This window comes from Podarcis liolepis, assembly GCF_965112155.1.
Source record: "Podarcis liolepis genome assembly, chromosome: 14".
Taxonomy (NCBI): domain Eukaryota; kingdom Metazoa; phylum Chordata; class Lepidosauria; order Squamata; family Lacertidae; genus Podarcis; species Podarcis liolepis.
This window is the reverse complement of record NC_139569.1, coordinates 53,190,097-53,216,810: the sequence shown is the minus strand read 5'-3', so window position 1 is coordinate 53,216,810 and position 26,714 is coordinate 53,190,097. Positions and strand designations below refer to the sequence as shown.

The 26,714-nt window shown below is 45.2% G+C and overlaps 1 protein-coding gene and 1 long non-coding RNA gene across 3 annotated transcripts; both read left to right on the top strand.

Annotated features, from left to right (window-relative positions):
* The first annotated feature begins 1,650 nt into the window (after positions 1–1,650).
* LOC310693589 (uncharacterized protein) lies at positions 1,651–12,820 on the top strand. Of its 2 annotated transcripts, XM_083475952.1 has the most exons (7): positions 1,651–1,889; positions 3,550–3,906; positions 4,917–5,309; positions 6,945–7,043; positions 7,150–7,174; positions 7,267–7,298; positions 11,412–12,820. In XM_083475952.1, the coding sequence occupies exons 1-7, from the start codon at positions 1,847–1,849 to the stop codon at positions 11,597–11,599; spliced, it is 1,137 nt and encodes a 378-aa protein (XP_083332078.1). In that variant the 5' UTR covers positions 1,651–1,846; the 3' UTR covers positions 11,600–12,820. The 2 variants fall into 2 exon arrangements, with proteins under 2 accessions (XP_083332078.1, XP_083332079.1); XM_083475953.1 differs by lacking the exon at positions 6,945–7,043.
* A 10,050-nt stretch (positions 12,821–22,870) lies between these two features.
* LOC310693817 lies at positions 22,871–26,395 on the top strand. Its single transcript, XR_014519391.1, has 2 exons — positions 22,871–23,013; positions 26,234–26,395. It is a non-coding gene; the product is annotated as an uncharacterized lncRNA (long non-coding RNA).
* Positions 26,396–26,714: the final 319 nt, after the last annotated feature.

The window sequence follows — 26,714 nt, the reverse complement described above, 5'->3', positions numbered from 1 at the left end:
ACCCAGAGAATGAGGCTGCAATTTCAACTGTGTCACACACCATCTTTTTGGTGTTACTGTTTGAGTTTAGAGAGAGAGTAATCTGGCGTCCTGCCAAAGCCTTGGCCGATCTGCAAAGCTCAAAATCCAGGTCCTCCCATGGCAGTACAGTGAAAGTTTGATGCTTTAAATCCATTTCAATTTTCTCACACAGTTCTATTTTTCATTGTAATCCATGAATATGACCCCGTTCTCTTTTGTCTCCTCTTGCCTTTTATCAGTTTGTTAGCATTCAAAGCGGGGGGGGGGGGGGGATTGCCGAATCATTTATGTAGAAAGAAAGGGTAAAGACTCCCCCCTCACATACCATATTTTACATGGAAGGAAGTCTTCTTTCCAGTTTGAATTGTAATGGCTTTGTAGCTGTTTCAATTTAGCAGTTTATGATCTTGTTCCATCTGCTCCAGCACGTGTCTGTATATTAGTCATAATTTCTGTTATGTACTGAAGTTCTCACCCTGGGCCAGCAGGGGGATACTGTAGATAGTTATGCAAATGAAGGATCGAAAGTGATGTTCAGTGATTGGATAGTTTTAGAAAATGGCAACAGCTACATTGTTCTGGAGCTCTATATAAGCAGGCTGACTGAGCTCCTCAGTCAGTTCTGTTCCAGCTTACAAATAAAGAGCTGCTTTGGAAGAATCGCTGTGTCGTCTGATATGTTCACCCACAACTTAACAATTTCACTCTAATAAACAGAAGTACGTCTGCTTCCTAATGGCTGCGTATGAGGGTTACCGATAGGCAAAGTACTTTTGCACTCAGTGCCTCCCTGCCTCCCGTATTCCATGCCAGAGCGAGAGCCAGGTACTGAGACAATTTGCAAGTGAAGCTCATCCCCCCCCCCGCCCCGGGCCCTGTGGGGAGCTTGAAAGGACAATTACCCTCAAATCATCCTTGTTTATTGTTCGCTAACTGTCTCCACTGGGGACGCGGGTGGCGCTGTGGGTTAAACCACAGAGCCTAGGACTTGCCGATCAGAAGGTCGGTGGTTCCAATCCCCGCGACGGGGTGAGCTCCTGTTGCTCAGCCCCTGCTCCTGCCAACCTAGCAGTTTGAAAGCACGTCAAAGTGCAAGTAGATAAATAGGTACTGCTCCGGCGGGAAGGTAAACGGCATTTCCGTGAGCTGCTCTGGTTCGCCAGAAGTGGCTTAGTCATGCTGGCCACATGACCTGGAAGCTGTACGCCGGCTCCCTTGGCCAATAAAGCATGATGAGTGCCGCAACCCCAGAGTCGGTCACGACTGGACCTAATGGTCAGGGCTCCCTTTACCCTTTACCTTTAACTGTCTCCGCTATTGTGGGAGTGGCATCCATTAAGGGAACAACCCCACCAACCTCAGTCCACCCTCATCTACCCGCTGGTTGCATGTCCTCTAAATCACAGCCAGTCTATGGAATGGCACCACCAATCAGCTTCCAACTTGGCAGGGAGGAGGATGGACACAAAACTAGAATTAGTTGTCTCTGCCTATCATTGGCTTTGATCTCGCCAATATAGGCTGGTCTTCCTGCCTTCTGCCCTGCCAATGCCATTGGGCACCAGCCACCTCTGAAACTTCCTAGTTTGGTTGTATCACGTGTTAATTCCCCAGAGGAGGTGTTTGAGGGGGAGTCAGTTGCGGTTAAAATTTCAACCTTGAGTGATTTCTAAGCAGAAGGGAAGTGAAAGGCTGTAAATAACTGCTGCACTTACAAGTTGCTTCATGTTAGCTGTCTCTTCTTCTGCTTTCCTTTCCTTTCTCAAGCGAAGAGAACTTAAGGCGACAAGACCATTTGCCTTTTTTTGTTTTCCATTTCAGGATTATGTTTTTCATGCTGATCCTTCTTTTCCTAAGGGAAATTTCAGGTACGTGTCCTACAAAGAGATCTCAGGGTCTCTGCTCCTGTTGGTTTCTTAAGGAGAGGAACTGTGAGGGAAGGTCCACCAAGGACCACGCCAGGCAGAGCTGTTGTGAAGTCATGGAGAGCCCCTGGCACTTCTGCAAAGCCAATTTTGGGCTCCTCAGAGCAGATGGAAGATGTTCAGTTTGGGGCAGTGCCTGAAACAGCCTTTTGTTGGTAATAGTAAAAACGAAATGTGAATCTACGCCACAGACTGAAACTGACTTAACCATCCTTCCTTTTACACCATGAGAGTGAATGTGAGAGGCCTTGACTGTGCTGTTTTCAGTGCATGCTCAAAGCATCTTGGTTTAGACATGCCTACCCAAATATCTCAACTGCTGATGTATTTTTAGTTTATTGCTGGTTTTAATTTTCTGAATCTTTTAATTGTTTTTACTAATGATTTTACTGTTTTATTCCTTTCATAAACTGCTTCAAGGTTGTTCACAATTGGGCCATGTATACATTTTATGAAATAAATAAGCAATAACAATCAATGGGCTGGAGAGGAAAGGTTATTTCATTTAGGGAAAATGGCAGGTGAGGGGAACATAATGAGGGGTGTAGGAGACATCTGGAGAAAATGGAAACAGTAGCAGAAATTGCTGATGTTTGCTTACTTCTTCCATGCCCAGAATGGAAATCAGTCTAGCAAATACAATCAGTATTTGATGCTGTTGCTATTTTTTCAACCTCCAAATCATATGTAACTGATTACAGTTTCCCTGCCCCCATTTGCATTGCATTAATATTAATATATTGGAATAATGTGATGGAAATGTAATTTACATATAATTGATTAAGTTCTGTAATTTTGTCACAGCCGATAGCTGCCCTATATCCTTTGGCATGGCAGAGGTGTCTAAAAGTCTGCATGATGTAAAGAAAATGGACAGAGGTCCATTTTTCTCCCCCTTTGTTGGTCATCCAATGAATCCAAAGGGGGTGAGATTCCCAGTGGCCCAAAGGAAGAACTATCTTGCAAGGCATTTACTTAAATTATGAAATATGCCTTCACAGGAAAGAGTGACAGCCACCCATTTAGATGGCTTTAGACAAATTCATGGAAGATAAGGTTCTGAATGGCTACTGGCTTTAGTGGTTACATACCACCTCTGGTGCTCTGAATTCCAGGGGCTGAGACTCGCAAGGGAGTCTTGCCATCAGGTCCCCTTGGGGCAGTGGTTCTCGACCTGCGGGTCCCCAGATGTTGTTAAACTACAACTCCTATTACCCCTAGCTAGCAAGGCCAGAGCTCAGGGATGATGGGAGTTGTAGTCCAACAACATCTGGGGACCCACAGGTTGAGAACCGCTGCCTTGGGGGCTCCCCATAGGATAGGCATCTGGTTGGCCCCATTGAGGGCAGGATGCTGGAGTAGAAGAGCCTTTGGGCTGATCCAGCAAGCTGTTCTTAGGCTCTGTCAGCCACCCTCCAACTCCAGCTCTGTATTTGGGGAGGTGATGGCAGTTAAAACGGTGTAACACTGAAGAAATATATACTAGCATAGATACATTCAGGAGAGGGGCCACATGACAGCTTCCAAAGGTTCAGGGAATTCTTTTGCCCTGAAGTGCAAGATCCTACAAATATGAGCCGTGAACACTTTCCTCCCCCTACAGGCGCAACCTTCATTAATATTTATGAAAATGAGAATCACTGGCTGAGCTGCAGCAACACATCAGCCGATCAGAAGGAATCAAGATGGTGGTTGGGGAAAGACTGCTCCTCCTTGGTCCAATTTCAGCCAATGCCTTGTGATCCAAGTTCTCAGTGCCCAGCAGGAAAGAACCCCACAAGCCGATATCTCAACTGTACACAAAGGAATGTCTCTCTTGCTGCTTTCCCAGGTGGTGGAATATTTGCATGCAAAGCCCTGTCAGGTAGCAATGCGTCAGATCCACACCCACTTATTAATAAGGAGGACCACTGCAGGAATTTCAACTTCTTCATTGTAGCAATAATAAACAACACTGTAGGTGAGTGCATTAAAAGACAGCATGTCATTTTGAGGTGAATTCAGAAAGCATAAGAGTAACAGGTGCACTGGAAAAAGAAATAGGAACACAGGAAATCTGCCATACAGAGTTAGCTAAGGATTATCTGCAGTGACTCCAGGGTTTCAGAGAGGGTTCTCTCTTGCTCTCTGCCCCTGAGCTAAGAACATAATTTCTCTTTTAGAACCATTTCCATTTATGTTTGCTAGTGGGAATGCAGGCAACAGCCATGAAATTCACAGCAAAAGCAAAAATGATGTGCTTCCAACTGAGGATAACTCTTAAGAGTCAAAATAAATGAAAGACCTTTTTTTTTAAAAGAGAGAAGGCGTTAGACCAGATGGATGTGCCATCTTAGTCCTACGCAGATTAGACCCATTGAAGTTAATGGGCACAGCTCACCTGGGTCCATGAATTTCAGTGAGCCAATTCTTGATAGGATTAGTAGGATGCCATAACTAGCTGCTGTTTACTTTGGCAGGGAGACAGAATGCAAACCAGTTCAATCAGATCCATGCAGAATAAGCTGCAATAATGCACAGGTCAAAATTCACCATTGGAAGCAAAAGTATTGGAAAGCTCTCCCTTTTCAAACTTTGCCCATTTTGCTTGAGGGTCACTGACTTGAATATGTCATGTTAGTTTTCAGTGAGGTACAAATGCCAGAACGAACCAAGGGGGAGCTTTTGCACATTTCTAGCAAATTGTATGAAAAAAATGTCATGATTATGCACTGGTACCTCGGGTTAAGTACTTAATTCGTTCCGGAGGTCTATTCTTAACCTGAAACTGTTCTTAACCTGAACTTCCACTTTAGCTAATGGGGCCTCCTGCAGCTGCCGTGCTGCCGGAGCACGATTTCTGTCCTCATCCTGAAGCAAAGTTCTTAACCTGAGGCACTATTTCTGGGTTAGCGGAGTCTGTAACCTGAAGCATATGTAACCCGGGGTACCACTGTTACTCTCATGTGACTATGCCATTTTGCATTGCAGAGAGTAACATGCAATCAGAAGAATTAGTGGTTGTTGAAGGAGAACAGAACTTCAGTCTTCCTTGTGAATTTGATTTGACTGGTGCCAGAGACATATTTACTTTGTATTGGATTAAGGAAACATTTGAAAGGAGGTGCCTTGCTTCTGTTTCAAATGAAGACCACTGTTTTTCTAATAATCTAAACTGCTGTGTTGGCACCAAGATCAAAAAGAGACAGGTCAAAAATTTGACTGACCCACTTGGCAGACATCAAAGTCATTACCTGACAATTTTCAACACCACCACTTCAGACACTGGAGTGTATTTCTGCCTGGTTGCTGTTTACACCAACAGACACATGTGGAAGATTGTAAAGAATGTGACTGTACAAGTGCGAAAAGGCAACAGTGAAGGTGAGTTTAGAAATTATTTTTAAAAATGTGTTCTCTTCCTTTAGTTGAGTGTTGGATGCTCAGAAACTCTCCTCATTGACTGAGGACTTAGGCAGGAAGGGCAGGCACCCCGAAGGCCTTCCCTCACCACTCAAGACATTTGGGAAACTCTCGGAGAAACCCTTGTGGGGGACGGATCATGGTCATCTGTCCTCAAATTGGGCTCTGCCACGAGTGGTGGGGGAAAACAATCGGTTCAGAACTTTCTAGTTTACCCTTCCTGAAACACTGAAATTAATACAAATGTAAGGTTCTGCACTTAGGCAGGAAGAACCAGATGCACAAATACAAAATGTGAGACACCTGGTGTACATGTGAAAAGGATCTAGGGATCTTGGTGGACCACAAGCTGAACATGAGTCAACATGAATGTGATACAGCAGCTAAAAAAGCTGACACTATTCTAGGCTACATCAACAGAAGTCTAGTGTCCAGATCAAGGGAAGTCATAGGACCACTGTTCTGCCTTGGTCACACCACACCTGGAATCCTGCCTTCAGTTCTGGGCACCACAATTTAAGAAGGATGTTGACAAGCTGGAAGGTGTGCAGAGGAGGGCAACCAAGATGATCAAGGGTCTGGAAACGAAGCCTTATGAGGAATGCTTGAAGGAGCTGGGTATGTTTCGCCTGGAAAAGAAGAGACTGAGAGGTGATAGGACAGCCATCTTCCAATATCTGAAGGGCTGTCCCATGGAAGAGGGAGGAAACTGGTTTCCTCCTGCTTTCGAGAGGAGAACACAAAGCAATGGATTCAGGTTGCAATTCCTCTTACCTTCAACAGGCTTGTGTGGGACAGTTGCTGCAGAGGTTTTCTCAACTGGCTTAAACCCAAAACAGACAATGTTTTTTTTTTTGGGGGGGGGGAGGGAGGTGCTGGTGCTCACCATGAACTTACTACACTGAGTGCCACACTTTTAACATTTGAAAGGGAAAAAAGGTGCCGGTACTGCTTACCCTTGAGTACCCCCAGAAAAAAAGCACTGGAAGGAGTATCCCATTAAAAGGATTTGGTAGAAGTTGCTTCTGTCCAGACATCCAGGCAGGGGCCATAGCACTCCTCAAGGTGGCGATCCCATGGGGCATTCCTACTTGATGTATGTCACAGGACCTCACCATTGTGTTGACCTCCAAAAAGGCTACTTCCAGCAGGTGGCTGGATGTTGATGGTTGTGTCCAATGCTTATGCCAAACCTCTGACATTTGCAATCGATAAAGAGGTGGCCTGATTTGACTCAAAGCAGTGATGTTCTGTCTGGTTCTTCTCTGTGAGTCAGGCAAAGTGGGCTTGGGATTCTGACTAAAGACCAGGAAGAACTTTCTGACACTAAGAGCTGTTTGACAGGGGAACAGGGTCTTCTTTGAGTAGGACTAGCATTGAATTCCACTCCCCATAATCCCCAAAGCTCTAAGCCCGAGAAAATACAGACAGGATTTTGGCTTGTATGATCATATCAGCAGATCAATGTTTGCCATCCATTATCCTCACAAAACTTTGAGGAATGTTTAAGTAATTTGGAAACAATAAAATTAGCCTGAGGCTGCCATGTTTCTTTTCCTCCGCCTGATACCATATCATATTGGGATCTCTTTTCAGGGTCTACAAAAGAGCTACAGATCTCACTGGGAGTGGTAGGAGGAATTGTTCTGATTAGTGGGACAATATTGTTCCTTTGCTGGAAGAAAAAGTCTAAAGGTAATGAAAGAAGAACATATTATAAGGTGGAATCAAAGGTGACTGTGTGATTTGCAAAAGCATTTTAAACTGCTACTTAATAATGCATATATTTTTTGTTTGACAGGAAAGGCATATGAATCGCAACAAAGGTACTATATGTCAGACAATATAAAGAATTCTGCTGGTGCTTCTCTCCCTTCCAGACCATAAAAATGACTCTAAATTTATCTCTTCTATTTAGGGATCAGACCACAACTGAAATGGAAGAAGACTGTAAGCACAAGCCCCCTTTTGAATAATGTTATAAGTGGTGTCTCATGTAAGAGATATAGGCAAATGTCCAACACATATTCCTTAGAGGATGTTACATGTGTCACATTTAGTGGACATGAATCATTAAGTGTGAATTCAGATAGTTAGCATTCATGCAATTAAAATTCTGCATAGAACTTGAGCAGGTTAGGAAAGGAGACTAGGTCGGCGAATGCAAAGACGCCATGCAAGAAAAAATCTTGCTTGTTGGAGAGAAAGGTGCACTTTATGCCATAGGAGCCAACTCCGAGGGGTCAAGGTCCTTTCGCCCTCCCAAAAATATTTGAAGGGGCTCCCCCCCCAGTTGATGGGTAGTGCCATTTAAATGGTGTGTGTGTGCTGTGCCATGCGATTGATTATGCAAGGTAGGGCTTACCTGCCCCCCATATTTTATTCAAGTTGGCACCCCTGCTCCCTGCCATGCTAGTTGTCTAGATGCAGGGAAACATTCACAAATATGATCTCTCAGCTGCTGTAATGGGAAGGTGGTGGTTCATTTTACCACCTTAGGATTCTAGAACTTCATTCGCATCTCATTCTGTGGGGGACTCTTTCCTTTTGTGTGGGGGTCAGCCATATTTCCAGACTGCACTGGGGTAATAAAAATCCTTAAGAGGCCCTCAAGAATGACAGTGACCATTTCAGTTTGGAGCAGCAGGGAAGGGTCTAGCAGAGGTTCAAAATAATAATAATAATAATAATAATAATAATAATAATAATTGTAATTGTAATTGTAATTGTAATTGTAATTGTAATTGTAATTATAATAATTTATTTATTTGTACCCAGCTTATCTTGCTGGGTTTCCCCGGCCACTCTGGGTGGCTTCCAACAAAGATTGCAAATACATTAAAACAGTCATTAAAAACTTCCCTAAACAGGGCTGCCTTCAGATGTCTTCTAAACGTCAGATAGTCGTTTAGCTCTTTGACATCTGATGGGAGGGCGTTTCACAGGGCAGGCGCCACTATTGAAAAGGCCCTCTGCCTGGTTCCATGTAACTTGGCTTCTTGCAGTGAGGGAACCGCCAGAAGGCCCTCGGAGCTGGACCTCAGTTTCTGGGCAGAACGATGGGGATGGAGATGCTCCTTCAGGTCTACTGGGCTGAGGCCATTTAGGGCTTTAAAGCACCAACACTTTGAATTTTGCTCGGAAACATACTGGGAGCCAATGTAGGTCTTTCAAGATTGGTGTTATGTGGTCTCGGCGACTGCTCCCAGTCACCAGTCTGGCTGCCGCATTCTGAATTAGTTGTAGTTTCCAGGTCACCTTCAAAGGCAGCCCCACGTAGAGCGCATTGCAGTAGTCCAAGCGGGAGATAACCAGAGCATGCACCACTCTGGCGATGCAGTCCATGGGCAGGTAGGGTCTCAGCCTGCGTACCAGATGGAGCTGGTAGACAGCTGCCCTGGACACAGAATTAACCTGCACCTCCATGGACAGCTGTGAGTCCAGAATGACTCCCAGGCTGCGCACCTAGTCCTTCAGGGGCACAGTTGCCCCATTCAGGATCAGGGAGTCCTCCACACCTGCCTGCCTCCTGTCCCCCCAAAACAGAACTTCTGTCTTGTCAGGATTCAACCTCAATCTGTTAGCTCTCATCAATCCTCCAACCACCTCCAGACATTCACACAGAACCTTAACTGCCTTCACTGGTTCTGATTTGAAAGAGCAGAACCACTGTATGACAGTGCCGCGAGCTCTCAGCTCCTCTGGACTGCCCAGAAGGATGTTATGATCGATGGTGTCAAAGGCATGTTGTGTGCAGGCATTGGAAATGACATGCTGTGCAGGTCTGCACTTTCTGACTGTGCATCTGGGACAGATGTTTTGCACCTCTAGATGTTTGCCGAACTAAACTCCCATCTGCCCCAGCAAGCAGGGCCAACGGCCAAGGATGTTGATGATAATAATATTATATAATTTTTATTTATTTATACCCCGCTCATCTGGCTGACTTGCCCACCCACTCTAGGCGGTTTCCAACACAAAGAATAATCATAATAATAAAACATCAAACATTAATAGTAACAATCTGATCCTATATAAATAGTCACAATATCTTTAAAATAAACAACCTACATCAAATAAAGCAAAATTCAACAATCCACTAAAATTCAATAGTAAACAGCAAAATCAAACATCAAATAATAATTAAACTGTTTAGTAATTCTTTATTGTAATAAATATAATCTATAACATTGGTCAACAACAAATTTGTGTTTTTTCAGTTGATTTAGGACGAATCTGATGCGCTGAATCCAAAAATCACATTGGTTTTGCTCAATCAGGTCAAGTTTTTGAGCTATGGCCACGTCTTTTTTATGTTTTTGTTCACATGTACGCTTGTGTGGAGCATTTTAGAAGAAGTTGGTGGGGGTAAAATGCCATGTCAAATAATTGTTTTGATTGGAAATGATTATTTTAATGACAAGAAGTATTCAGGTCCGATAGTTCTGGGTGATTATGTCGAAAAGGGATCAGTTTGAAGTCATAAAACCTCGAAATCTTCCATAAATTGGTGCGGCTGGGATCAACAGAAAGAACCGGAGCAGCCTCAAGTATCCTAATCTTCGATCAGCACGTCGTCCTGTAGCTCATTGTGATGAAATTCCAGTGCCTATCTTCGGAGAACTTCCTGACATTAGTGATGAAGATGCCTCCAGTGTTGAAGGACATGAAGAAGAAGAAGTGGTTCTTGAAGATGATGCTCCACATCCATTTTCCCAGAAGGAGTTGGATGATCTAGTTCGCGACCTCAGCTTGTCGAAGGACTCTGCCAAACTGTTGGCATCCAGATTGAAGGAAAAAAACCTCCTCTCTGACAGTGCTCGCATCATCTTCTTCTGCAACAGGCATCAAGAGTACCTCCGTTTTTTCTTGGAAGAGAAGGACTTGGTGTACTGTGCAGATATTGCACAGCTTCTGCTCAAGCTTGGAGTGCCACAGAACGAACCCAAAGATTGGAGACTGTTCATTGACAGCAGCAAGCGATCACTGAAATGTGTTCTGCTACACAACGGCAACCATTTTGCCTCTATACCCCTGGCTCACTCAAGTACACTGAAGGAGAACTATGAAGCGGTGAAGTATGTGCTGGAGAAAATTGGTTATGATCAGCATAAGTGGTTTATTTGTGTTGACCTGAAGATGGTGAACTTTTTGTTGGGACAACAGTCTGGCTTCACCAAGTACCCATGTTTTCTGTGCATGTGGGATAGTAGGGACCGTGCTCAGCCTTACACAAAGAAGGACTGGCCTGTGTGGGAGGAATTGGTGCCTTGCAAAGAAAGGAACATCATCAACGACCCTCTGGTGAACAGAGACAGAATACTCTTCCCACCGCTGCACATCAAGCTCGGCTTAATCAAGCAGTTCACCAAAGGCTCTGGACAAGGATGGTGCATGGAGAAAGCTGACTCACAAGGAGAGCATTTGGCTAGGACATTTCCCCCTGATGTACTTGGTTTCTATGTGCAGGGAATCCACACAACTCTTTTTATTTTTAAAACACACACAACAGCAGACATAGATCAACATCACACAGAACACAACAAACAGTACATAAGGTAGGATCTAATGTTTGTCCTACTTAGAGTAGACCTGCTGAAGTTAATGAGCATGACTAACTTAGGTTTATTCAGTGTATTGGGGCTACGCTGAGTAGGACTCGCATTATTATTATTATTATTATTATTATTATTTATTTATCCAATTCGTTCAACACAGAAATTTTGAATGTAACACTGGAAAAGAAAGATATTGTAAACTGCCCTATGATCCTTGGATGAAATTAAATAAAATTAAAATTAAATATAAAATAAATAGGAAAATAAAATAAAAGTAACATACAAAACCATTTGCTTACCTTTAGTATAAAATGGTAGAATTTAGAAAGGACTTTGCCATATGTTAGTTGTAGGTGCATAGCTTGGTTCTAAAGTGGTGCATCCATTTTCAGGTCCCCCTTTAAAAATAAGATAGTTGAACTTTCCATCTTAAAAATCCCTTGACATAACTTTGTAGGATAGGATTGAAAACTCATGTGAGTCTTTCCCCCTTTTCCCCTTACAGGCTCCCCATATGCCGTTTCCAGCCGCAATGACATAGATGGGAATGAAGTTGTGTATTCACTCGCGATGAGTCCTGGTGTGAACCCAGACAGTCTCTATTCTTTACCAGAGAGCAAATCCGATCCTGGAATGCAACCTGGAGAGAATGTGCAAGCAATTTATGCTGTGCCAAAGAAAGAGAGATCTTGAGTAGCGCCATGGATCGAATGTTAGCTACAGATGTGGAAATTCTGGCTTGATGTCTATGTCCACACTAACTATAATGCCAGTGGCCATGGACGAGTGTCCTTGATCTCTCAGCTTCAGTCAGGAATAAGCCATAAACAGTCTTGGCTTCCCCCAGAGAATTCGGGTTGCTAGGAGATCCCTGTTTTGGCCCACAGAGCTACAGTTTCAGAGTTCCCTGTGAAGAGGAATTGATTGTTAAACCACTCTGGAAATTGTAGCTCCAGAGGCGTAATAGGGGGATCTCATAACATAGGGTTGCCATAAATCGGACACAAAAGGTTTTTGAGCTTTTTCAGGAAAGTTGTTGAGCTTTGGAAGATTGCCCACAGAAGGTTGGCAACCCTATTATAACAGCACTCAGTGCCCTTAATGAACTACAGCTCCCAGAATTCTTGGGGGTGAAGCCAAGACTGTTTAAAGTGGTATCATAGTGCTTTTAATGTATGGTGTGCATGCATGCCTCCCTCAAGAACCTGTGGCCTTCCAGATGTGGACCCACCCTTCCCTTACACCCTGCTTGGGGGCAGAATAGGATTTTTTTCGTAAGCCCCCAGTTGGCCTGGGGACTCACTCCTCTTTTTTTGCTGCCGCCATTCTGCTGGGAGTCCTGTTTTTGGATTGGTGTTCTGGACTGGTTTAGTTGGCTTTCATTTTGGGCAGGAAAGACAAGTTAAGATCTGGTGGGGCAAATACCTGAGGCACAATTGGGTTAAGGGCACTCTTTGCCACCCTACACTGTCTTGACGTTGGGTCCTTTGGGATGTCCTTTGGCCTTGGCAAGTGCCTGGGCGTGAACTCCAGCCCGGTGGTGCCACAGTGCGCTTGTCAGGTTCACATGCCCATGGGGACAGCATCTTAGGGGTGGGCAGGGCCAGAGGTGGATGTGGTTGAGGCAATTGTTGTGACTCTTCCCTTTATAGAACAGGCTACTTACCAGCCATGCAAAAGTCAGAGGTTTCTGCTTACACCCCCATCTAGGCAAGCAACAGGCGTTGTTCCAAGAAGTGTGTCAAAGAGAGATCTTTCCCAGTCTGCATCTGTATTGGAACTGTTTTAAATATGTTTTTATTATTTTTATTACTTTGTTGCTTGGTGTTTTCTACCTTGAATGCCTTTAGGAGGAAGGATGGGATATAAATTTAATGAACAAATAAAATTTAAATAAATAAATAAAGCAAGTAAGCTGAGTTTGATTACCATCACCATCAGGGTTCTGGGACACATTTCAGCCTGGCAAAAGCACTCAAGGAGGGGATGGAGCAGAGCTGGAGAGGGTCTGGTCTGGGAGAGGAGGGGCAGCCTGTGAAGGGTTTGGGAGGCCGCACAGGGCTCATCCACACACCTGCTGCTGCTGCTGCTAGTCCCATGACTGCAAAACACGGGCCCAAGCAGCAGTGTAGCTAGCTGCTCAGGTGCCCGGGGTGGCACACATGCCCTGCAGCCGGAGGTGGAATGAGCCGCCCACGGGGGCAGGGCGAGTCTCAGCCGTAGGGCGGCTGAGGCGGTGGGCAGACGCAAGCCCCACGGTGTGGCACCCAGTGCCCCCCGCCTCACCTAGCTACCCCTGTGCCTTCATGATCACCTAAGTGTGGACCTCCAAACATTCCCAGAGCCCTCCCCCCATTGCTCTTGCTCCCTCCCACAGGAGCTTATGGAGAGGGGAAGAAATGGGGCCAGCTGGTGGGTTTCTGGCTTATTGCAGAGATTCAAAAGCCGCTTTTTAGGGCAACGAGCCTCCAAAGGCGGCTTCCACCTTGCAGTCATAAAACCCAGAGCAGGGGACTGCAACCTTTAAGACAAAAAGAGCCACTTGGACCTGTTTCCGAAGGAAAAAAACTGGGAGCCGCAAAACTCGTCATTATAAAAATAACTTTTTTGTCACTTTTTTATTATTTCTTTGTTTGACCCCTCAGAATTACTCCTCCTCATAGAAATAAACGTTAAATTAACAAGTTACCTTTTTTTGTGTGTGTGTTCTTCACTCCCCTTAAAAACAGTGACCAGCGTACATGCCCCCTTTCAATGCAGTGACCAGCGTACATGCCCTTACAATGTAGCGGGCGGGAAGGTGACATCGGGACGGTGCGTGACTAACGCACACACCGCCCCCATGCGACGTCACAGCCAGTACACTCCCACAGTGGGGAGTGTCGGGGCGCACAATGCGCCTCCTCCCCTTGCTAGTATCCGCCCCGGAGCCGCGGCAAAGGTGTAAAAGAGCCACATGCGGCTCCGGAGCCGCAGGTTGCAGACCCCTGACCCAGAGCAACCCAGACCCACCAAACGTATTAACTCACTCCCACACCGCCCCCGACAATACCAGAAAAGCAGCCCTCATGGAAACCCGTCCCAAGCAGCCTCAGCCCATTTCAACCCGATCAAGCCTTGGAAAGTTTTCTAGGCGGCTGAAACCTGGCAGGAAGATCCCTGCCGCCCCTCCTGGCTCCGGGGGCAGCCTCGCAGGGACTCTTCTGGTTCCTGCGGAGGGAAGCGGTTTTCCTCCGCAGAGACTTACTGTGCCAAAGTGAGCAGGCGAGGGAGACGGAGAGGAGGAGGCAGCTTAGGCAGATTCATGGAGGAGAGGAGGCTACTAGCCAGAAAGGCTGTGCTCTGCCTGCAAAGTTGGAGGCAGCAATGCTTCTGGTTTCTGGAAATCACGCGAGGGGAGAGTGCGCCTGCAGTGGCGTAGGAAGGGGCGTGCGGTGGGTGCCAGGGCTATTTTTTGTCACCCTCCTCAGTGATGACACCTGGGGTGGCCTGCATCCCCCTTCCTAGCCACTGGGTCCAAGTGGTTTTCCGCTTGTCCCGCCACTTTCCCAGGGAAAACCCACTCTTCAGCCCCAAAGAGCAGGTTTCCCTGGGTGAAAGCGGTGAGACAAGCAAAGGTTTGGATCGGCCAATAGAGAGGCTGGGGGGGGGGGGAGAGTGCATTTGGTCCCCAGGATTGAGGTTCCCTAGGTTCTGCCTTATATTTGCAGAAGTTCGTTATGCAATTATGCAGAAGCATAATTTTTGCCTGAAGATTGCTCTTTCCCCTCCCAGTAGTAGGAAAAGCTGTGAAAGCAAAGGGATAACAGTTCACCTCTAACAAGAACATCAGTGGCAAAATCCTCCTATAAGGCAACATTTCACAGCTTCTGCTAGTTCTTTTTCACAAGCTGTATTCTGCCTGAAGGCTAAAGAACCTTTTTCAGAGAAACAAACCCTGATTTCTTTATTATATTACTCATTTGGATAATATACTGACATGATTTTTAAAAATGGAATGCTTCTTCAAAGCAACTATCCAAAAGGCTACCTGGAGATGGCGAGGTGGATTTTATTTCTGGACCACTAGATGCCACCCTCACTCTTGCTAGAAAGCTAAGCTTTCCTTTCCTTTCCCATGGGAATAATATTCTGATTTCTGCACATCTGGAAATCCCAGGTGCTCCTCTCCCCTGCCAAGGGGTATTGGACCATTTCCCTCCTGCTGCTCTTGCAATATTCCTGCGTTCCTCCTCCCTCTGGGACTTCAGGGCAATAGTGGCCAGGAGGGGAAGGACTAAGCACCCACCTTGCTCACCGCGTCTCCCCTGCAAATCCTTCTTGTCATTTTGAAGTGAAATGCACCTGGCATAGATGTCAACTGGATGCCAAACATTTGATTCTGGCATTGGGGAAGCTTTGTAAAAGTGTTTAATCACCTCCCCGCAGGCGGATCCTGTGCATTTTTACCAGTCAGTGCACTGCCTCAGGTCTGCAAGCAATCCTGCGTTCCTCTGCTTGAGAGTGAGCAGTTCCTTCTGCCTAACCAGGCATTTGCCTTTATTGACATTGCAACCCTAACCATGTCTGCTCAGAAGTATTATGGTAATTCAGTGGCACTTAATTCCAGTTAAGTGGGGTTAGGTAAGAGGGGCTCTTCAAGCTTACCTGGGAGTAAGTCCCCTTGGCTTACTTCTCAATAAATATGCATAGGATTGTGCTGTGAATGTGTTAAGAGTACAGTGGTACCTCGGGTTACAGATGCTTCAGGTTACAGACACTTCAGGTTACAGACTCCGCTAACCCAGAAATAGTACCTCAGGTTAAAAAGTTTGCTTCAGGATGAGAACAGAAATTGTGCTCCGGCGGCGCGGCAGCAGTAGGAGGCCCCATTAGCTAAAGTGGTGCTTCAGGTTAAGAACAGTTTCAGGTTAAGAACAGACCTCCAGAACGAGGTACCACTGTAATAATATTCCACATTTATATAACTCTGAATATTCAGCGTTTCACATACATTATCTTATAGTAATGTATCTACTGCATAATGGATTTGTGTGTGCATTTATATATGCAGTTGTTTTATGGATATTTTTATTGTATTGTGAAATCATTTCAAGATGCTTCATTGGAAATGCTTCATAAATAAAATACCGTATTTTTCGCTCTATAACACGCACCCGACAATAACGCACACGTAGTTTTTAGAGGAGGAAAACAAGGAAAAAATATTCTAAACGAAACAGTGGATGTATGATTTTTGTGGTTCATGCTGTGGCCACAGACATGTGATCTGACAGTGAGTTTGGAGTAGCCCAATGCAAAAATCCTGAGGATCCATGTGGATCCATGCTTTGTAACCACGTTTTTGCACCACTGCGGCCCCAGGCAACAGTGGGTGCATTATTTTTTGGTGCAAGATGTAGCCATGGACATGCTATGTGATCTGATGGTGAATTTGGGGTGACCCAGTGCAAAAATCCTGAGGATCCATGTGGATCCGTGCTTTGTAACCACGTTTTAAGTGGGGAGGGAAGGAAAAGCACTCAAGGGACAAAGAGCATGCGTGGGGTGGGTGGAGAAGGATGCTGCTAATAATGAAGAAGAGGGGTATAAGGGGAGAAGGCTCCTCACCTCTCCCGCTTTGCTCCTTTAAAGCAAGCAGGTTCTGCTTTTCTCCCTCCTCCCCGCTCATCCCCGGCTTAGCGAGCTGAAAAACTTTGCTGCTATTTAGCGAGCTGAGTGGGGAGGAGAGAGGGACAGAGAGCCTGCTTGCTTTAAAGGAACCAACCGGATAGGAGCGGCTCCTCTCCTCTCCCGCTTTGCTCCTTTAAAGAAGCAGGCTCTCTGTCCCTCTCTCCTCCCCACTCTGCGGCTCTTCTCCCACTTTGCTGTTTCAAAGCGAGCCATGGAGGAGGGAAGGAAGGGGAACCATGGATCCTCTGCTCACGACTGCAGCAGATCCCCCCCGCCACTCATAGGCATTCCCTCCATAACACGCACAGACATTTCCCCTTACTTTCTAGGAGGAAAAAAGTGAGTGTTGTGGTGCAAAAAATACGGTAAATAAAATACTACCACGGCTGCTGCTACTACTAATTCTTTCAGCAGAGTATTACAGCCTCCTCATTGGGGGTGGGGGGTGGGGTGGGGCTGAAAGTCTTCAGCTTGCATAAGATCAAGAGGTGAGTTAATGGAAGAGGCAGGATTTGAATGGATAACTTCTTGGTCTGCAGCTCTGTTTCTTAGCCACTGCTGCACCAGCTAGAGCAGGCCCGGCCTCTTTCATCAAGGTGGAGTGCCCCTTAAGTGGCTTTGACAATAAGTACATTTTAAAAATGTAAAGGCTGTATCCAATGTAAAGCTCCCGTAAGTTAAAGTCACTTAGTGGCATTCTTCTTGCGGAACATTGTTGCATGTTGCAAAATGCAAGTACAGTAGTGGTTGTTGTTGTTTAGTCGTTTAGTCGTATCCGACTCCTCGTGACCCCATGGACCAGAGCATGCCAGGCACTCCTATCTTCCACTGCCTCCCGCAGTTTGGTCAGACTCATGTTTGTAGCTTCGAGAACGCTGTCTAACCATCTTGTCCTCTGTCGTCCCCTTCTCCTTGTGCCCTCCATCTTTCCCAACATCAGGGTCTTTAACAGGGAGTCTTCTCTTCTCATGAGGTGGCCAAAGTATTGGAGCCTCAGCTTCACGATCTGTCCTTCCAGTGAGCACTCAGGGCTGATTTCCTCAAGAATGGATACGTTTGATCTTCTTGCAGTCCATGGGACTCTCAAGAGTCTCCTCCAGCACCACAGTTCAAAAGCATCAATTCTTCGGCGATCAGCCTTCTTTATGGTCCAGCTCTCACTTCCATACATCACTACAGGGAAAACCATAGCTTTTACTATACGGACCTTTGTTGGCAAGGTGATGTCTCTACTTTTTAAGATGCTGTCTAGGTTTGCCATTGCTTTTCTCCCAAGAAGCAGGCGTCTTTTAATTTCGTGGCTACTGTCACCATCTGCAGTGATCATGGAGCCCAAGAAAGTAAAATCTCTCACTGCCTCCATTTCTTCCCCTTCTATTTGCCAGGAGGACCATAAAGAAGGCTGATTAAAATATGCACATTTTTGTATCCAGTTGTGCCTAAGATACACATTTTTTTAGGCAAGAAATTCTCCTAATATAAGACACTCTTGTCTGTTTCGATTCAAATATACATATTTCTCCCTTATATATGCATCTTTGAACATATTGTTGGGTTGGAGAATTGCACTGCAAAATTAATAGAAGTACAAGCTCATGGAACCAAAGAATTATAGAGTTGGAAAGGGCCACAAGGGTCATCTAGCCCAACCCCCTTCAATGCAGGAATCTTTTGCCCAATGTGGGGATTAAACCTATGACCTTGAGATTTAGAGTTTCATGCTCTACCAACTGAGCTACCCCTCATAATATGCAAGTGTTTGTATGCTATTCCGCCTTTAAATGTGAACCGAATCAAATCTCTCCCTCATGCCCAGAGAAGGAAGGCTCAGAGCCAGGGGACTGGTGGTGGGACACCAGGGAGAGGGCAGAGGGAGAAGAGTGGAAGGAGTTGTTGGAGACTGAAGGCGCAACAGGATTTGGTGAGCAAGGAGAGCCTGTGACAGAGAGCAGTTCTGACTCAGAGGCTGAAGCAGAGGTGGGGCAAAGGCTGCAGAAGAACACAGATTGTCCTACTGTGACAAGCTCCCCTCCCCACTTGTCTCCAAGGACACACAGAGTGATGCACAGTGTGGAACAGAGATTGGAGATGCCACGTTGAAGTTTGAGACTGCTTGGGAAACTTCTGGCAAAGTAGGAGGCTTGGAGGTGGGTGAAGGTGGGGAACCTCAGTCCTGGCAACTGCTCTACTGGGGCAAAACTTGCTGGGATGTATTGCTGAGTTGTATGCCGTTTCTTTGAATAAAGAGTTAGCTTCTCGGAGAAACTCTTGCTTCTTGCTTGCTGACCTGCGTCTGATATATTTGCAGTTGTAAAAGCAGGACAATGCAGAAGGTCCATGGCTCAACCCCTGACATCTCCAATTAAAGAGAAGCAGGTAGGAGATACCACTTGCAGTCAGAGCAGAGAAGCAGAGGCTGCAGAGGCCTTCTGGATGTTGCTGAACTACAACTCCCACCAGCCAAATGTTCCCCATGCCTGACATAGATAAATAGTTTGACCAAGTACAAAGCAGCTTGGAAATAAGACCTTCAAAGTCTCTTTGGCCTTACAATGCAGCCATTTCTGAGGAACCAAGAACTCTCAGAGCTTGCATACAGTTCACTGCCAATGACTCAGACACATCAACATCAATGGCAAGGGGTGCCTCTGCTTCACAGGCAGCTGCTATCCACCCCTCCCCAAAGCAAGACGGAACTGTTAATTAAAAGAAAAAGAAACGAAATCAAGCCTCCTTGATATTTCAAGTTGGTCTGCTGTATGCTGAAAGTGTTTCCTGTCCGCTACATTTTCCTCTTACAAGAGAGAGCAAACCTGCTGGCTGCTCCCTTTCTTCCTGACACCCTGAAGCCACAGCTGACACAGACAGCATCAAATGCAGGCACTCAGGGGTGCCAAGTATGAGATTGCTCTGTAACCATCACATCTTAAAGAAAAATGTATCCATGGTTTTTAGATCCGAAAGCTCTGATCCAGCGTGCATCATTAATTCAAGGAATCTATTCAAAACCATCCATAGGAGCCAAAAAATAACCTCACTAGATGCTTTTAACACAACACTTTGTCTCCAGCAGTGGTCATTCAGATGCTTTCTGATGAATATGTATTTTCAGACCTGAAAATTGTGATTCAATGTGCATCAATGTTTCCATGAGTTAAAGAAAGTACCAGGGGCATCATCTCACTCTCAGGATTGTGGGTGCCCACCACCTGCATGTAGTGTGTGTGATGTCACACACACAGCGTGCAATGTTGCATCGCATTTTGGGAGGGGCTCCTCTTCCTCCTCCTCCTGCAGTCAGTGAGGCACCCTTTTCTGGCTGTGGAGGGTGGAGCTGAACTGCTTCTCTCTCGGAGGCAGCACCACAGAGGCTGGCTGGCTGCATCTCTCTGGCTTTCCTCATTGACTTTGTGGGTGCCCAGCTCCCACAATTATATTATTGTGAGTGCCCATGTACCCAGGGCCCCCTGGAATTGGCTCCTATGGAATGTACCTTTCACACCAACAGTATCTCCAAGGGGAGGGTTTTATACAACCAGGGCACCACCCCAGTGACCAACCAGTGGTCAACCAGCTGCGTGCCAGCAAACAAGACCCAAGCATAAGAGAAGGTTCCCTTCCTGTGGTTTCCAGCAACTAGTGTTCAGAAGCATTGCTGCCTCCACCATTCGAACATAGCCAGTGTGGCTAGTTAGCATCCATAGCCTTATCCTCCATGAATTTGTCTGGTCCCCTTTTTAAGTTGTCTAGCTTGGTACCCACCACAGCCTCCTGCAGGAGGGAGTTCCATAGTTTAACTATGCACTGCATGAAGATGCACTTCCCTTTAATCTGATACCATGCCCTAGGTGGGGTGTCAGCTGGAAGTGAAGAGAGCTACATCTAAGCAAGGTGAGCTGACACCACCCACTGATGGGCAGGATATGCCCTGCAAGTGCTCAAAGTGACTTCTTGCCCTTCCTCCCGTTTCCCCCAAAAGGCTTCCACTGCCCAGATATTGCCAGATATCAGAACAACAATGTTTCTATTTAAATCAATGGGACTGGAAAGTGCATCATTTTGGCTACAGCATGTGCAGTGAGATTAATTGACTGAATAGAATGGGCTCCTCAAAACCAAATGCATTGGAATCTGGAGCAAAAGAGCCACAGACAATCCACTTCCAAATTAAAGAATTGCAAATGCAGAATAATCAATAAAACATCATTGATGCATGAATTATAGGCTGGCCATGAACACTTTTTTGTTGTTGTTTTAAAATTAAAGTACTTATATGGATCACTATCCCTGCTGGCTGCAGTAGATTAATTCTCTTTAATGCATTTTGTTATCTTTCAGTTTTAATGGCTATTGAACTTAAATTGGCAAGGCTTTTAAGCAGCACGAGCCTTACGTTTTTTATTCTGCAGAGCTCCAGAGTCTGGTTCAAGGGACAGGAGGACATGAAACCTGAGGCTGCTGGCTTGGGGAGCCATACAACAAAATTCAAGGAAGTGTGAATTTCAAAGGATGGCAGTATGTTGATTCTTACATTGTTTCAGAAAGTGTGAATTAGCTGGGCTCAACTTTAAATGCAAACTGAATTGAATTTCTCCCTCACTTCTACTCCCAGGATTGTCCTCCCGTGTCTGAGTGCATGAGAACCTAAGATGAGCCTTTAGCTGGATCAGGCCAATGGCCCATCTAATCCAGCATCCTGTTCCCACAGTGGCCAACCAGATGCCCCCAAGGGAAACTGGCAAGGAAGGCCTGAGCACAAGAGCAGAGGCAGCCACTGAGGTCAGCAGCCATCCATAGCCCTCTCCTGCTTTGGCCCTGAGAACAGGAAACAAAAATGATGGAACCAAAGGTTATTCAACCAAGTAATGTCTAAAAAGGGAGGGACACATACTGGCGTAAAATGTGCATAGAATGCATGTACTATGGAAAATCACAGACAAAAATGTGTTACATTAAGGAAATATATTAGACAAGATTGCCTAGAAAAATGTGTATATTAGGAGAGCATCATACTAAAATGCTGATGAATTTTCATGATGATTTTTTTAAAGAAAAAGAAATTGTAAACTGATGTGACAATGTGGAAAATGGAACTTCAGTTTGGCAAAAGGGGAAACTGAGAAAGAAACGAAATGGACAGGTTTACCATCCCTGCTCGTAAGGGAAGTTATGCTGAGAAATGGACGTGCCTCTAAAGAAGGATAACAACAGGAGGACTCAAAGAAGGAACTTTTGGAAACTCAAGGCAGTAGAAACATAAGATGATTGGACCCCACTGAACTTGAAGCATGGGAAGCCCCAACAAAAATGTATAATTTGGCAAAATATTTGGACTTTATGATATATATTTGTATAATTTGGAATATTTAATGTGATTTGATTGGATTGTTAAAATGGAAAACTTAATAAAAATTATTATATGAAAAAGAGAGAAATGGACGTGCTTCTGGTCAACTCAGAGGAAGACCAGGCTGTTCTGAGGCCCCCAGGGCTTTGCTTGCAGAATGTTAGTCTAATCAGCGGAAGAAAATATAACTACAGATATCTGACAATGATACATTGGAAAAGCACGGACGTTGATGCACCTCCAAATGCTTGAATTATCTCTTGCTTCTAGACTAATTAAAAGTATCACACTGAGCCCTTGACCCCTGCTTGACAGAGGAGGCTGGCAGCGCTTTGTGCCTAGGAGGCAGATCTTGAGCTGCCTTCATCCTCTGTTGCCTGTGCCTGCTGAGTCTGTGTCTACATTGTCTCTAGTATTTCTTGCCTTTTGAAGACCCCCAGTTAAAATGTTGACGGTCTAAGTTGCTACAGTTGGCACCATCAGCAGGCGGCTTCTTGCCCCAGTCCTTGGAAAGCAGGAGTGGGAAATGGCTATATGTAAAAAGGAAAGAGTCACAGTCATTTTCCTGCCCACTTTGTCTGTGGCTCCACTGGAATGTCACCCCCAAAGTGTTGTGCCAGGGATATGTGACCCTTGGGCTGAAAAACGACCTTCAGCTCTGCTTGCAGGTCTGCCAGCTGGAAGTGGAAGCATCATTCAAAAAGAGCAGCACAGCTGTCTTGATTTTCTGGAAGCTGAACTCCACTGTTGTTGGGTTTTTTTAAAACTGACTTTCAGTCTAAATATTGTGTTCAGCCTGTGGATGTTCGGCTTGGATGAACAACCGGTAAATAACAACAGATGCAAAGCCAGAAAGAACCAGGTGAACACCAAATGTCACACTAGGGGGCAGCACTGAACCATGGATTCTTCCTTCACCTCCTGCTGCTTGTTGAGGGTCTTGTAGTTTTGGTTTGCAGGATCACAAATGGAAATATTAGAAGTATATCTCACAGCTACGGCATAATAATCTCCAACATTGTGAGATGCAGATGATGAAAGCACCTGTGTGTCTCTAGGGGCTGGCTCAATCTTCCTCCTGATTCAGGTATTTTCCTTTCCCCAAACTGTGTTTATGTGCCCCTCTCTCCCTCCCTCCCTCCCTCCCTCCCTCTCCAGACACATATACAAGAGGAAATATGATATAATTCAACTCCAATCACACAGTTTCAGATGAAAGTATCTGAAAGGCTGTAGTCATGCCAAGGACAAATTTTCCTTTTCGGCCTTTTAAAGACTACATTGCAAAACACCCTTAGAAACTTAGGGAGCTGCCTTATAGTGAGTGAGACCAACGGTCATAGGAGCCAGCCCTGCCAGTGGCCTGCCTAGCTCATTACTGCACACAATGGCAGGCAGTGGCTCTGCAGGGTTGCAGACCAGGGGACTCTCTAAGCCTTACCTGCAGAGGCCAGTAACCAGGTCTGTCACCTTATGCATGCCAAGAAGTTGCCCACCCCTGGGCTACAACCCTTTCCCTTAAAAAAAGTCAAATGTGACCAGAGTGATGGAGGTAACTTCTACCTTGTCCAAGTAGGCATCTTCCTTCCTTCCTTCCTTCCTTCCTTCCTTCCTTCCTTCCTTCCTTCCTTCCTTCCTTCTGCAACTGAACAAAATGGGATCTGCTGTCTAGTTTGGGGCTGAATATGCAGCTTTCCCCCCTTCAAACCCACATGGGAGTTCAGTGCATAAAAAGCAGTCAATACAATCCTTCTTGGGAATTTTTTCGTTTATCCAGAAGGATTATATCCACAATGGTATGCTGAAAGTGAGCAAAAAACACGACAGGAATTGTATTGTCATACTACAAGGCAGTTATTGGACTACAGCTCCCCCCCCCCCCGATTCTTGGCAATAGGAACTTGGGCTGATGGAACTTTAGGGCTGCAAAGGTTGAAGGATGACATCCTATACAAGCTTGCCTGGGGCCAAACACATCCAGACGTTCTTCTGGCTTACACTGTGCATAGGCTTACAGTGGAGCCTCCTTTCTTCTCTTCGTGCATGCCTTTGAAGGGAAGAGTGGGTCAACAGTGACCTATGTTTGCTGATGGGGTCAGATTCAGGGAGTTGGACGGCGCCTTGTAAGCCATCTACCCCAAAGACATGTTTAACACAGGAAATCCAGAATCAGGGCATTGTGGAAGTACAGATATGCTGGATGGGATGCTTGCACTCTGAATGCTATACGTAGGGCTGCCTCTGAAGATGGTTTGGAAAATTCAGCTTGTGCAGAATTTGGCAGCCAGATTGCTCATTGGGGCAAGCCAGTTTGGGCATATTACACTGATCCTGGTCTGACTGCACTGGCTACCAATTAGTTTCTGGGCCCAATTCCAAGTGATGGTTTTAACGTATAAAGCTTTAAATGTCTCAGGACTGCAATACCTCAAGGACAGCCTCCCTGCATATGAACCCTGCAAGCACCTTCTGAGGCCATGCTTTGTGTGCCTCCTCATTGAAAGGTCCAGAGGGTGGCAACATGAGAACGGGGCCTTTTCTGCAGTGACTCCCCATCTGTGGAATGCTCTCTCACTGGCAGCTTCTTTACATATCGTTACATGGCAGGCAAAAGCGTTTCTCTGTAACCAGGCCTTTGGTTGATTGACATTCCGTGGCCTTTAAAAAAACACATGTGTGTGTGTAGGGAGGTTATTTGTTTTTTGTTTTATTATGCATTTTGTGTTCTCATTTTGTATTTTTATGCTGTGAACACTGGGCATGCTGTCTGTGGCTAATGGGAACTGGGAGCCCAGCCACATCATAGAGCATCCTATGACTACTTGTTCCATAAAAGAACTCACCGTAATGCAATCTCAATTACACCATGAAAATTAACTCTCAGCTCTTGATCAACTGATTCTAAATTTTGGCAAACTTGGTACTAAGAAAGAAAATTAACTATCAGCTCTTGATCTACTGATTCTAAATTTTGGCAAACTCTGTACTAAGAAAGAAAAGCCCAGGGAAGTTGCAGCCTCATTAAGGAGATGGGAATAGCAAAATGACCTAGCAGTCTCAATTATTTTGGTTAGTCTTTCAGACACCCAATTGGTTCACACTAACATATGTGACACAACTACTGAGATTATTACAAATTTACTAAAGGCTTTTGGATTGACAAGCAAGCTTTCATATTGTGCTTGGATGAGAGATTTGTTTAAATTAAAGTTTGAATGCAAGAAAGACTGTTAACAACCACATGACAGAGTTCCTAGCCATCACTGAGAAGCTGGAACTTTTAAACTGGATGGTGGACTGAAGGTTTGCTACTTTGGGGGGTCACTAGGATAAAAATATGAGATATTTGCCACTCTCTTGGATGGTGAACCACAGTTAACCCTAACAGATGTAATTGGCCATCTGGGAGAGGAGTGTGCAGAGAGAAGAGAAATCTCTCCAGCCAGGAATGGAAAACCCAGTGATTCCAGCTATGTGTTGTGATCTTAGAGGAGAACCAAGGCTCCATCCAAAAGAGTTGCTGTTTCTGAAGTAACAAAGAGGGACACATATTCAAGTTTTGTGAAGCCCCCAAACCAGCAAAATCCCTTTCATTTAAGCACCAAATCAAAATAATGGGAACCACAACAAGAGGAGTAGTTTGGATTTGATATCCCGCTTTATCACTAACCGAAGGAGTCTCAAAGGAGCTAACATTCTCCTTTCCCTTCCTCCCCTACAACAAACACTCTGTGAGGTGAGTGAGGCAGAGAGACTTCACAGAAGTGTGACTAGCCCAAGGTCACCCAGCAGCTGCATGTGAAGGTGCGGAGATGCGAACCCAGTTCCCCAGATTACGAGTCTACCTCTCTTAACCACTACTCCACACTGGCTCTCAACAATGAACAAGAAAGCAATTTTCTTTTGCATGAGAAGAATCTAAATATAAACAATTGTGATGCAAAATCAAACAAATGCTTCAGTAATTCTGGATGTTCTTTGCATATGAGTTATGATGAAGATTTCTTTGGAGGCGTTGTCAGTATTACCCCATCAGTGGTTGACAGTATTCAAATTGCAAATGGTGAAACCATAAAGAAATGTGGTATAGGTTCAGGAACCTAAACTGCAAACTTAGCCATCAGTTGAAAAAAACCATGTGAAACAGGTCCTATATGTCCCACAATTGAATTGCAACATGATCAGTGTGTCCACCTTGGACAGAAAAAGTATTCATATACAGTTTGGAAATGGTAAATGCCAAGTAACCAAAGGTGGCAAATTGTATGCTGAAGCATATTTGATTAATGGTATCTATAATCTTTCAGAACTCGAGACTGCAAACGTGGCACACATGTGCCAGAAGCAAGGAGCAGACTTCCCTCAAACTCTGGCACAGAAAGTTTGGTCACATAGACATCAAAGCCATGGCAGAACTGCAATGCAATGAGCTTGCAACAGGAAGGTAAACCAAAATGCACCAGTCACAACCAAGTGTGTAAGTTGCTTCACTGAGAAGAGTGTTTAGCCTTTCCCCCATCTGTGTACTGAACAGTGAAGCACCAGAGTGACACACGTAGCCTACCCTGCTGTACACTTAATGTTCCCTCCCTAGGGAAGAATAAGTCCATACTATTTTTCCTGGATGCTTTCTCAAGGGACAGTGTTGTATACGTTCTAAAGGAGAAAAGTGAAACAGTACAGATGTTCGGAAATTACATGACCATGGTGAGGATCATCATCATCATCATCATCATCTTCAAATATTACGGTCATAGACCAGCATAAGTAGGGTTGGGTACAATCATT